Source organism: Neofelis nebulosa, chromosome 2 (genome assembly GCF_028018385.1).
Source record: "Neofelis nebulosa isolate mNeoNeb1 chromosome 2, mNeoNeb1.pri, whole genome shotgun sequence".
Lineage (NCBI taxonomy): Eukaryota > Metazoa > Chordata > Mammalia > Carnivora > Felidae > Neofelis > Neofelis nebulosa.
Genome location: NC_080783.1, coordinates 79,825,308 through 79,838,095, shown reverse-complemented (window position 1 = coordinate 79,838,095; position 12,788 = coordinate 79,825,308). Strand labels below are relative to the sequence as shown.

Genomic DNA, 12,788 nt, shown 5'->3' with positions numbered 1-12,788 from the left:
CACCCAGAAAGAAGAGAGACTTACATCACTCTGTATGCGATTCATATTCCTGGTCAGCTCGATGCTCATGGCATCTGGAAGGAGGACATACTTGTGAATCAAGTGCTTGTAGTTGGTGTTGGTGATGTTGGCTTGGGCATCCTTGGCAGCTGTGACACTGAGCATGTCAGCAGGAGTGTGATAGCTGGTCTTTGTCTTCTCATAGTTTTTCTTGTACTCTCGATCAGACTGCATCTTAGCCACTTGCATGGAATGGACCAACTTGGGATCATCCTCAAGACTACGGAAACCAACCATTTTCCCCCTTTCCTTTTCATAATTGTATTTGTATTTATACTGTGAAAAAATTAGAATATTTGTTACAGCAGTTCTTTTGACTAGAAGAATTCTAGTGTCAATATTCTGTATTTATAAAAAGTGATACTTGTGTAGAGTTCTACAGTTTATAAAACACATTTTTCACATTTATTTGTGTAACTTGCTACTCACAACTATATGTTGTGAGGTAGATTACAAAGTTATTATTACTGCCCCAATGTTACAGGTGAGTAAGCTGAGACCCAGGGAGGTGAGTGGCTTGCTAAGGTCACTAAGTATTAGAACCCAGAGCCTGTGATGATATACCACACTGCCTTCCACACATACTCTGTTGTTAGTGTCAAAGAGAATTTCAGTAGGGCAAATGAGTGAAAAGAGCAGAATGTTCTAAGCAGTTTAATGCTGCCCTAAGAAATCATCAGCCAGCCTTTTACGGTTGAGAATAGGCTTAGTTATGGGATATCGTTTTAGAGTAGCTTTGTATTTGTAGAACTCCTTTCCCCTTAAGACTGGCATAATGGGGAAGAAGTTTTATTTATCACTCAACTTCTTTCTACAGAGAGAGGATCCTGATACATGGAAAGTTTTTATTCTGCCTGTCTCTTGTGAGTTTGAGTGTGTGAGTTAGGGGGCAGGAGCTCGGGGAGCCAAATTACTCCAGCATAATAGAGGGAAAAGAATTTGGAGATTTCAGGACAATGTAGTAGTGGCATCAGGATGGACAGGTAGGAAAGATGAAGAGCAAGTATGTAAAATGAGAGAGAAAGTGTCATTGCAGGAGTGGCTAAGGAAAGAGTACTCTGAAATGTGCTCTTCCCATTACCCCCAAATAACTCAGTGCTCACTGTGAGCAGATTTCTTGTGGAAACAACCAAATGAAAGAACTGAATTTCCCACAGGTGATGTGTTATGGCAATGGTGTGTTGGCACACCGGCGATTGGAGGGATAAAAGCCCTCATCTGCAGTGTTTGTCAATTTCTGTGGTGTAAATACTCCCACCATGGCTGATGTCAAGCTACCAAGAATTTAACAACTGGCTTGCAAAATTTCTGATTATTTAATAATCAGTTGTCATGAGTCCAAAATATCAGCACCCCTAGTACACCACACAATGAGACATCCTGTTAGGAGGACAGTTCCTAACAGGCAGGAAGAAAGAACAATCCAAGTCTTTCTGCAGGAAAGCTTGGTGAAGGGCTTTGGATTTCTACAGGCCATAGCCTTGGGGATGGAGTTCAAAGCAAATTCACCTAGATCTCATAAGCTGGGGAGCACAAAGATATGTGGTCATAATGTGGTTAGCATTCTGGTTTTTTCAGAAATACCAGAGACAACAAAAGAGCAAACCTAAGAGGTACTCATTGAATAGGAGGCCATTGCTAGTAGGCATGCTTTGTTCCCCCCCATATTTTATCCATTGAGAGTTTCCAAAACTCAGCCCTTATTATTTTGGTAAATTAGAAAACAAAACAAAACAAAACAAAACAAAGGTGAGTGTTTTCCTGCAGACTTACATCACTTGCAATATCTCTTGAGGCTTTGGCAGCTTTGATAGGAATTGCATCAGTTCTGAGATCATAGCCTTTCTTTTTAGATTCTTCCAAAGAAAGTTTGTAGAGTTTCTGTAAAGAGAGGCAAGGGAATAATTTTCTTCTAAATAGAAAAGCCCGGGCTTATTTTAAAAGAGTAAACACTAGTGCTGTGGCATCATTTTTATTTTTAAGCAGAATGTTTCCTTGGTGGTTCAATGGCTAAATGTTCTTACAAATAACAAAATTGTGTTTGGAAAAAGTCTATTACAAACCCAAACTTATCTTCAAGAAACCATCAGAAAAACAGCTAATGATCTCTTAGGTTGTAAATATGCTTTTTAAAACCGCTAAAGCCCAGCAGATTCTAATTGATAACGTTTTTATCAATTAAGAGTCAAGGAAAGACTGCGAAACAACCATTCTCTTAGATCAAAAGAAAACTTCACTGTTTTGCAAGTGACACTTTTATTTACGTAATTGTGTGGATTTTACGATCCAAAAAGGAGTCATCAATCCTAAATCCTTATGGAATTCAAAGAGAAGAAAAAACACTGGTAGGATTGGAGATTTTCTAGCAACTATGGTTAGGTTGAGAAAGGAAGTGAAATGAAACACCTACGCATTTTCTAACACTAAGTGTGGAACATTCCTTGTTATGGAGCTTGCTCCAAATTCTTCAAAATGTTCATCTTCCCTTTCCATTTAACTTTCCCTGAGACCCCCCTCTTTAGGACCATCTCAAAGGCTTGGTAGAGAGACCACAGGAAACGAGCCCTAGGATTTTCACTTCCTTTTTCTCTTCTGGGAGAGGGAGGGGGCAAGCCCTTCTCTTCCTGCCAGGTCTCTTAGTTTGAGGAGGCATACCCGCCCCCCAAACAAAACCCAAGTGCCCTTCAGATTCCTAACTGCTGGGCCCAAGTCTCATTGACAGGCCTGCTCCAACTCGTAGCAAATCAAGGTTAGAAAGAGAAAGATTGTCATTTGTGGATTCCTCTTATTTTAAAAACATTCATTCTTCATAGTTGAGACATTATTTGTTTATACTGGTTCAAATAAACCAGGGGGGATTACACTTACATCACTCATATTAATTGCATTTGCCTTTGCCAAAATAATCTGGGGGATATCAGGCATAATATGGACTTTGGTCTTATCAGCCTCCCACGCTTGTTTGTAGAGATGCTGGAAAATTTAAAAAAGAAAAAAAAAGGAAAAAAGGAAAGTTAGTATTTACAAATCTTAAAATGTGCTCATTTAATATATATATATATATATATATATATACACATATATACATATGTATATATGTATATATATATACATATGTATATATGTATATGTATATACACACATCAATATTTTAAGTATTTTTATTAACTCGATTTTATTTTTTTTATGGAAAAGATACTCATTCAAACAAGACAGTAGAGATTATGTAAGATGGAAAGTAAAATGATACCAAGATGAGAATCATAGAAATAGCAAATGCTACACTGAGAGGTATCTTGGCGGTCATCAGTTGAATCCTTTTGTTGCCGATTTGAGGAAATTATGGCCCAGAGAAGCAATGTACCTTGCCTAAAGACACGCAGCAGGTCTGGGCTATAATTTCCACAACTTTGCAATAAGAGGATGAAGATTCTTACTTTAGCATCATTATTCTGAAATGGTTAATAAATCATTAATGCTGAAAAAGAAATGAAAGGTTTATGTGAGCTTGTCAGAGTTTAAATACTAAATCTTAAAAGAGGCACTGAGATTTGTGCCTTGTCTTTTAGGCAAGTCCCTATCAAAGGCAACGGTCATCTTGACCAATCAGTTTTCTTTCTCAGAAGACTCCAAGGGATTTACTCAGAGACTTAGTATAATACAGCTCTCTCTAGTACAAGTAGAACCATAATTTTATGCGACTGTTTAATGTTAAAGTCCAAATAGTTTTTTTTTCCTCTTTTGCTAATCAATGGCATTTCAAATCGTGATCCACAACAATGCTGCTGCAATTATTTTATTTGTAACTTAGAGAAGTACCAGGTTGATGTGTTTGTTGGTCCCGATATTTATTATGGCTAACAAATTTTTAAAAATACAGTAAGCCTTTTCTAAAGGGTGGAATAATTAATGATCCAAGGGACTACTGATGGGAGAACAATTGCTCTCATGATTTGCCCACAGAAGGTCCCGGCTCCAAGTGCTGCCATAGCCACATAATCTAAGAGTCTTCTTCAATTCCACTGACGCAGCTAGGAAACAGGGTGGGCTGCAATACCCAGTTGTTATCAGGCAAACAATGTGCTGATTCAGCATCATGAACTTCTACTCAACTTCATCTTAGACAAACAAGATTTTGTTACAAAATGTGCATGAAAAGAAACAATTCATATTTATTTTGTTATGTCTGTTGGGAAAAATGGTTCACTAAACATTTGGGAGGCCACGAATTAGGACTGACTTCTATCATTTTTTTAAACCACAAGTCCCCCCTTTTAAAAAAATTTTTGTGTTTATTTATTTTTGAGAGAGACAGAGCATGAGCAGGGAAGGAGCAGAGAGAGAGGGAGACACAGAATCTGAAACAGTCTCCAGGCTCTGTCTGAGCTGTCAGCACAGACCCCAACTCGGGGCTCAAACTCATGAACCTGAGATCATGACCTGAGCTGAAGGTGAATGTTTAGCCAACTGAGCCTCCCAGGCGCCCCAACCACAAGTTCCTTTTGCAAAGTTGAATAAACATCCATTGTGATGCCCTAAAACTATTAGCAAAACCCATAGGTCAAATGTAAGAATGCCTGGCTTTTTCCCGGTGCTTAGGAACTATCACATTATGAATGACTTACTTCATTCATAATTTTTGCATTATTCTGGGCCAGAACCATGTTCATTGAGTCCATCAAAGTGGAATACTTCAAAGTGTCTGGGTGCTGGCGGTACTTCTTTTCACTGATAATCTCCATGGCTTTCTTGTTTTTCTCAGCTTCTAGGGAGCCCAGAGGGAGCCATCCAATGCCCTTCATGAAGTCAACATAGTCAGCTTTGTACTGATTCTGCAAAAGAGGAATGGTTCATGGATGAGGAGAAACCCAAACTTCCAAGGACTATGAGTGGGTGTTTAATATTCCCTAAGTGTTCAACCAACAGCATAACAAACTTCAACTCTTTTTGTCCCCAAACAGTATCTTTTCACATTTTCTTGCACGAACAATTAAAAACAAGCAGTAATATCTTTGTGATTTATTTTCCGCAATGCCTTCATTAAAGAAAAAATGCTAAGAAATACCAACTAAACTACTACATGACTATTCTCTCAAGAAAAGGAATGATGCTGGCCTTTCTTACAAAAATTCCCAAGTTCCCTTGGTTGACCGAGGACTCACTGGGACCCTGGTTCTCTCTTTCATTGTAAGTTTTGCTCACCCACCACTGTTACAACTCTCCCAGGTATGCCAGAAACCTCACTGGTACTCTATGCAAATTTTATGGTCCACCCCCCCCCCCCAATTCTGATATTGCCCTCTACAACTCTGCCATGGTTGGTTTTATATGAGCACTTAATTGCCAGGGGTGGGGTACATAATAGCTCAGCTCAAATATTCCCAAAGAGAAACACATGCTTGGTGTGGCCTGCCTTTGGTTTGTAATTTAAATTCCCTTCTCACAGCCACCAAATAAATGGTCTCTCTAGCTGAATTCTGTTCCTTCCTCACATTCATTCCAGTAGCTGCCTCAGCCCTCACCTCCTCAATGTTTCATCAGCAAGTTGCAAAGTTGGAAGGAGTGGAATGAAAGCTGGTTAGGAGTGAGGGGCAGGAGCTACCAAGTTATCTGACTTTCTGCCTTTCCCCTTACTTCTGTATCAGAAGCCATATGCTTCTGACTCTCTTTGCTAGACAGGTTTCCTTCAGCATGCTCTCTGCAACAAAATTTCATTTGCGATTGCTGGATCCAGCATTCAACAATCCTCACAGCAAGAATGGTGGAAAATAAGACTTTAGTTTCTAGAATTTATCCCCTTTTGTTAAATAAATTCAATCTAAGTTAAAAAATATATATAAACAATTTGGTGGGAAACTACACATGAATTTCTTTCAGGATTTTCATAATGATTTAGGGTCATTAATGATCCACTTATTATCCAGAGTAAATGTTCTACAAATGATATGGCTATCACGTACATCACTTTGAATCTGCATCATATTTTTGGCCAGTTCAAAGCCCATGGCGTCGGGAAGCATGTTGTAGGTATGGATCACATTTCTGTAGTTGGTGTTGGTGGCTGCTTCCTGAGACTTCTTGGCTGCCACCACACTGAACATGTCCACCGGGGTGTGGAAAGAGGTCTTGGATTGCTCATACGCCTTCTTATATTCCCGATCTGACTGCATCTTGGCCACCTGCATGAAGTGCACCAACTTGGGGTCGTCCTCTAGGCTCCGGAAGCCAATGTGTTTCCCTTTGGCTTGTTCATAGGCTTGCTTGTATTTGTACTGCGGATGGGAAAGAAAGCATGGTGATGAAGTTAGTGAAGGAAAGAGAACAAAATGTAATTCATTAGATGCCATGAGATTTGTCATAGGTGTACAGTTTTAGAGCTACTGTACAATTAGAGAGAAGCTCATGGGGGCCGTGAACAAAATCTTTTTACTTCCAATTTCTTGCCAGACTTGACTCCATTGAAAGAAAATGATCTCAGAACTAATCAAAGAGATGCATAAATGAGTTGTTTTAGGGTGCTTTAGAAAGCAGCTTTCCTCACTCAGGTGTCTAATCAGAAAAGGCTACAGGCACAATTTCTCCTGGTGCATCTTTAATTCAGGAAAGAGCCAGATCATGGGTCTCTTGGGTAAAACGTGTAGATTGCATCCCTACATTCACCCAGGATTGCCTATAAATGATCTGAATACTCTAAAAGCAACTTGTCTTAACATGACCCAGTTACTTTTTACATCAATGAACAAATGATTAGAGGGTCCTTGGACTGGGTGAAGGAAAGTGTCTTGTGTGTTCCATGGATGATAATCCCACCAACACTAGGTAGAGTTGACTGCAGCTCTTGAATATGCACAGGAACTTGGCTCATTTGTGTCTCATTTGCTGAGCCTAAAGAAAGCCCAGTGGAAGTACTTACATCACTGGCAATGTCTCTACAGGCTTTTGCAGCCCTTATTGGAATGGCATCAGGCCTCAGGTCATATCCTTTCTTCTTCTCCTCTTCCCAGCCAGCTTTGTACAGTTTCTAAATGACAAAATAGAATAACACCTGCAGCTTGTTATTTGGGTTCGAATGGGAATCCTGAGTTTGAAGCAGTTGGTATGTAAAAGAGAGGCATCCCATAAATATTAGTTCCCTCCAACCCTCTCTCCCACTTTGTTGCTGTCAATCTACTTACATCACTCATGGTGATTTGGTTTATTCTGGAAAGCAAAATGTCAGGAGTGTCTGGCATGACGTGAATGGTGGTCTTGTCTTTGTTCCACTTTTCAGTGTAGAGCCTCTGCAACAAGAAGGACAGGCACATGACTGTAAGGCAGGACAAGTTTGTGAAAGTGGTATCAGGAGAAACAGACTCACATCTCCATGATAGAAGAAATTAAATCTGATATTGGGAAATGGATAAAATGGCAAGAAGATGGGGTGATGAGACTGAACACACGAGGGAAAAACCTATCAAAGAAGGGAGTCTCCTTCCACTGAAACAACACATGCCATGTTGCCCCAACCTCACACCACATGGAGTTTTGCAGTTCTGTCACACCCTCTGAGTAGTGCACACAGATGGTCTGAGGATCAGTGTATGTGAGAGCTCTCTAGACATGATGAAAGTTACAGAATTCCGCCTCTCACCACCACCAAGACCATCACAAAGATTAAAAATGCTGATGAAGATTATAGTGGCACTGCCAGGCTCATGACTTGAGTGCTATGAGGGTTCTCGGAATGAGGCCAGCAGTTGGGTTCTTACCTTATCCATATTCAGTTTGTTGCTTTTGTTAAGTGCTTGTTCCATTGTGTCCATGGCATAGGTGAACTTCAGCTTCTCAGGATGCTGGCGATACTTCTTCTCACTAAGAATCTCTCCTGCTTTCTTCGCCTTCTCCACCTCCAGTGACTCTATTGGGACCCAGCCGATCCCTTTCATCCAGTTGGTGAAGTCGGATTTATATAGATTCTTTACAATGAAAAAGGACATTTTCATTTCAGAAACAGAGCGTGAGTTTCTTTGGCTAGATAATTTACTCATTATCAAAAAGGAAAAAAAAAGAGGGAAAAGAGAGTAACCTGCTTTTTATTCCCTGCCATCTTTTGGAAAAGAAACCAAATTACAAAGTGATTGAATTCTTGGTGATTTTGAACAGGAAAACCTGACCCAATAATTCCTTTTTAAATTTAACTTTCTTGGAGGAAAAGGTAGAAGAATTTTACACTGGAAAGACAGTATATTGCACTCATTTGAACCTCTTAGCTTTTCACAGAATATATCATATACTGTGTCTAACACACACACACACACACACACACACACACACACACACACAGACACACACACACACACACACACACTAACTAAAACAAAAATGTTAAAGCTATATATAGTTCACATGAGTGAAATTCTAAAACTCCAAATTCTGGAGAGGATCCCTAATTATAGTGAGTCCGGCCAGGTTTAAGATGAAGTAAATGGAATTGCCAATTTCTTGTTTGTCCCTCCCACCGGCTATAAACGGATAACTAATTCTATGCCCACAATGTATTGACTGTTACGTACATCGCTTTGGATCTGCATTGCATTCCTGGAATGCTCCACATTCAAGGCATCAGGCAGCAGAGTGTAGCTGTGGAAGGGTTGTCTGTAGTTGGTGTTGGTAACAGCCTCCTGAGATTTCTTGGCTGCTGTCACGCTGAACATGTCCAAGGGTGTGTGATACCTGGTCTTGCTGGCTTCATAGCCCTTTTTGTACTCACGATCTGACTGGATTTTGGCTACATTCATGTAATGAACCAGTTTAGGATCATCCTGAAGACTGAGAAATCCAATTTGCCTGCCTTTGGCTTTCTCATAAGCCTCTTTATACTTGAACTATATTAAACAGAAAGACAAACAGACAGAAGGTTGATAGGGTCAATTATAGGAAATACTAAAGTGTTATACTGAATTTACGTAACAAATTAAGCAATAGCCAAATTTGGTCTGAATGCAGGTAACATCTAAGTTTTTTAGTATTTTAAAATTTTTTTTTTCAACGTTTTTTATTTATTTTTGGGACAGAGAGAGACAGAGCATGAACGGGGGAGGGGCAGAGAGAGAGGGAGACACACAGAATCGGAAGCAGGCTCCAGGCTCTGAGCCATCGGCCCAGAGCCTGACGCGGGGCTCGAACTCACGGACCGCGAGATCGTGACCTGAGCTGAAGTCGGACGCTTAACCGACTGCGCCACCCAGGCGCCCCAGTTTTTTAGTATTTTTAAATAAATAACTAGGAAAGTATTTCTAATGGAGGGTCTTGAGATTTGCTCTGGGGATAATTAAGAATGGGGTAATTTGTGGTTTACATCTAGATTATTTATAAGTAGATTCTTTGAGTATTCTCAAAGGTTCCTGAAAAGTTTAGTAAGGATTTGGTGTATATATATTTTTTAATAATCAATTCCAAAAAGAACTGCATTATTTTATAAAGTACTTGTGTAATCCTGAGTAAATTTCAGCAGAGCTCTTATACAAATTAGTGTATTCAACTCCAAATGAATTTTTACTCTACCAAGTTATTATATCAACTCATAGAAAATATAACTTAACTTATAAAAAGTAAATAAGTAGGTAAGTAACTAAAATCCTCTCATTTAAATCTATAATTCTTCCTGGTTTTCCATATTTTATCAGTTTAAAAATTTTTTTTAATGTTTATTTTTTGAGAGAGAGACAGAGACAGAGAGAGTGTGAGCAGGGGAGGGCAGAGAGGGAGGCAGACACAGAATCCGAAACAAGCTCCAGGCTCTGACCTGTTAGCACAGAGCCTGATGCAGGTCTCGAACCCATGGACCATGAGATTATGACCTGAGCCAAAGTCGGATGCTTAACCAACTAAGCCACCCAGGTGCCCCTATATTTTATCATATTTTTTCTTTGTGAAAATTACGTTAAAAAATTTTATTCTTTTAAAATACTTGGAGACTTTTTTTTTTGACTTAGTGACATTTTAGTATGCCAAAGTTTTTTTCTTGAAAAAAAAATTCAAATAAAAAGCAGTTTCCAACTTCAATGAGAGTACCAAACATTTTTCACAGTTTAAAAAATTTTCTTTTTGTATTGAATTTCTAAAGATTTTAGGGGCGCCTGGGTGGCTCAGTCAGTTAAGCGTCCGACTTCGGCTCAGGTCATGATCTCGCAGTCCGTGAGTTCAAGCCCCGCGTCGGGCTCTGTGCTGACAGCTCAGAGCCTGGAGCCTGTTTCAGATTCTGTGTCTCCCTCTCTCTCTGACCCTCCCCCGTTCATGCTCTGTCTCTCTCTGTCTCAAAAATAAATAAACATTTAAAAAAAATTAAAAAAATAAAGATTTTAAAGCAAAGTAATGTAATTCATTGGCACTTAGGATGTTAGGAAATATTTTAATACTATAATATTTTATTTCCTAATTTACCTCATATATCCTCGTATACCATGTAAAGGTTTTAAAAATAGAAGAAGAGTTTTCTACTTTCAGATTAGACTTACATCACTAGCAATATTTCTTGAACTTTTTGCAGCAACAATTGGAATGGCATCTGGTCTCAAATCATAGCCCTTAGCAAGAGTTTTCTTCCAGTCTGCTTTATAATGAGCCTTGAAAAAAGGAAAGAGTATTTTATTATTTTATTATTCTACTTGAATATATTTCTACATTTTCAAACTTTTCTATAATAAGCATGTAATACTTTAATTTTCTTGTATTTTTTATAATGAAGCAATTTAATCTTATAGAAAGGTATGAAAACTAAAATAAAAAATTCAGATGTAGTACCACCCAGATTTAATTAATGCTTAAATATTACTTACAAAAGCAGAAAAAAATTTAAATAAACCAAAAGTATAGAAATGAGTACCAAAAAATTTTATTTGGAGACAAAAGAGCCTAGAATGTTAGGAAGAATGACTAAGACATCTTTTAAGAAATGAACAATTTTATCCAGGTTTGATTACATTTTTAAGTTAGAATTTACCAACTTTTTTTAAAGCAAAAGGAAAAAATTCATAATAGTGAATTTAAACATCACCACCAATTATGTATCTAGACTACCCAAGAGGCTATTTATATGCAAAAAAAAAGAGTTTCTAAAGAAAATTAATAAACTTTTATACAAATTTTAATGACTGAAACAAAAATTAGACAAAGCAATACTTGTGCTTATTACAGACTATTCATTACTGTTGAATGATTTAAAAATTGGCCCCCATACATGGAGGGCAAGGTGAGACCGAACAAAGAGGGAGACCACTGCAGATTGGCAGGTGACAGGTTTAATAAACAAGGGAACTTACACACAAGGCTTGTCGTGGGTGGCCATGAGACAAGTAGATCTCCTCACCTGCCCACCACAATCTTTAAAGTTTATACAGAGGTCTTAACTGGGTTCAGTCACGTATGCCAGTCAGATGGTCCCAACAACATACTGCTCTATCAAGGCTGCATCCTTGAAAATGTCTCCTACTGTGGGAATGGTGGGCAGAATGGACATTCCAAGGACAGGGGAGGGGGTGAGGAGCCTCAGGTTTAACCAGCAGTCATGTTTTCACAATGACTTTCCAACAGAGACTCAAAAGGTCCATACTCCTTAAAATTCTCACTGCTAGAATTATACAGAACTGGAAAGAGGAGGCCCATGTTAGCAATATTAGACTGGCACCAGGCCAAATACTCACATCACTCATGTTCAAGGCGTTGACCTTGGCCTGAATAAACTGAGGCAATTCAGGGTCCATAGTGTACTTATGCTTCCGTTTCTCTCCCTCTATTTTGTAGTTCAACTACAAACAAAGGAGGCAGCATGCAAATGTCATTAGTTAACATAATGTAAGTTTCATCAAGCACACACTCCTTTAAAAAGGAAGGTTATCATTCATGTTTTGCCATATGCAAGTCAAAAACCTGTACTATCAAATGGCAGGATGTTAGCAGACCTATCCATTTGCTTATTCCACCAATATTTACTGGGCAGCACTATGGGCTAGGTAGGGGGATAGGTTTCTGCGTATAAATTGTTGAAAAAGGCAGACATGTCTTCTTGAAGGTTATAGTGCAGTAGAGGAGACAGAGAATAAAAATGTAAACTGGAAGAGCTAGAGTGTATGATGTGTTGTAAATAGAATAACTTTAGGAAAGAAACAAGGATGGTCAGCAAAGGCTCTCTAAGCAGGTGACATTTATGCCCAGACGAAGAAAGGGGAGGAGTCTAGGCCAAAGCAGAGCTCTCAAGTCTGGAAAGGGCACGGCCAGAGTGAGGGACTGAAGGCAGCCTGTGTCACAGGGCTAGAGTGTGCTGAGGGAGTCTGGCAGACTTCAACAGGATGGGGAACATGGCCACAGAACTGAGGGCCTTTTCAGCCAAGGTAACAAGTTTAGATGTTCAAGGAGCAGTTACTAAAAAGTTTAAAGTGTAAGAGGGATGTGATTTATATTTTAAGATAGCTCTTCTGGTGGTCATGGGTGACCCCAGACAGGGAGTCCAGATACCATGCAAGTGTCCATGAGAGATATGGAAGCCCAAACTAGGACTGTGGGCAGCTGGAAGACAGAAAAGTGCTCCATAGGACACTGGGAGAGATTTAGGAGGCTAGCTCAGCAGATGCATTGATGGAGGGATCACACAGGGAGACATCAGTAATAACATCCAGGTTTCTGGCTTGAGTAACTGGGTAGATGTTGATGGCATTTATTGGGATGGGGAAGACAATTAGTGAGTGTGCAGT

At 39.3% G+C, this 12,788-nt stretch overlaps 1 protein-coding gene across 23 annotated transcripts in view; it reads right to left on the bottom strand.

Annotated features, from left to right (window-relative positions):
* NEB (nebulin) overlaps window positions 1–12,788 on the bottom strand; it is a 215,022-nt gene that overhangs the window by 149,105 nt on the left and 53,129 nt on the right. For all 23 annotated transcript variants that reach the window (XM_058715306.1, XM_058715281.1, XM_058715284.1 and 20 more), the window contains exons 39-49: window positions 11,742–11,846; window positions 10,557–10,664; window positions 8,613–8,924; window positions 7,809–8,015; window positions 7,236–7,340; window positions 6,974–7,081; window positions 6,021–6,332; window positions 4,686–4,892; window positions 2,929–3,033; window positions 1,834–1,941; window positions 25–336 (exon numbers count right to left, since the gene is read on the bottom strand). In XM_058715306.1, the coding sequence (XP_058571289.1) occupies window positions 25–336; window positions 1,834–1,941; window positions 2,929–3,033; window positions 4,686–4,892; window positions 6,021–6,332; window positions 6,974–7,081; window positions 7,236–7,340; window positions 7,809–8,015; window positions 8,613–8,924; window positions 10,557–10,664; window positions 11,742–11,846 (1,989 nt within the window). The remainder of the gene's footprint in view (window positions 1–24; window positions 337–1,833; window positions 1,942–2,928; window positions 3,034–4,685; window positions 4,893–6,020; window positions 6,333–6,973; window positions 7,082–7,235; window positions 7,341–7,808; window positions 8,016–8,612; window positions 8,925–10,556; window positions 10,665–11,741; window positions 11,847–12,788) is intronic.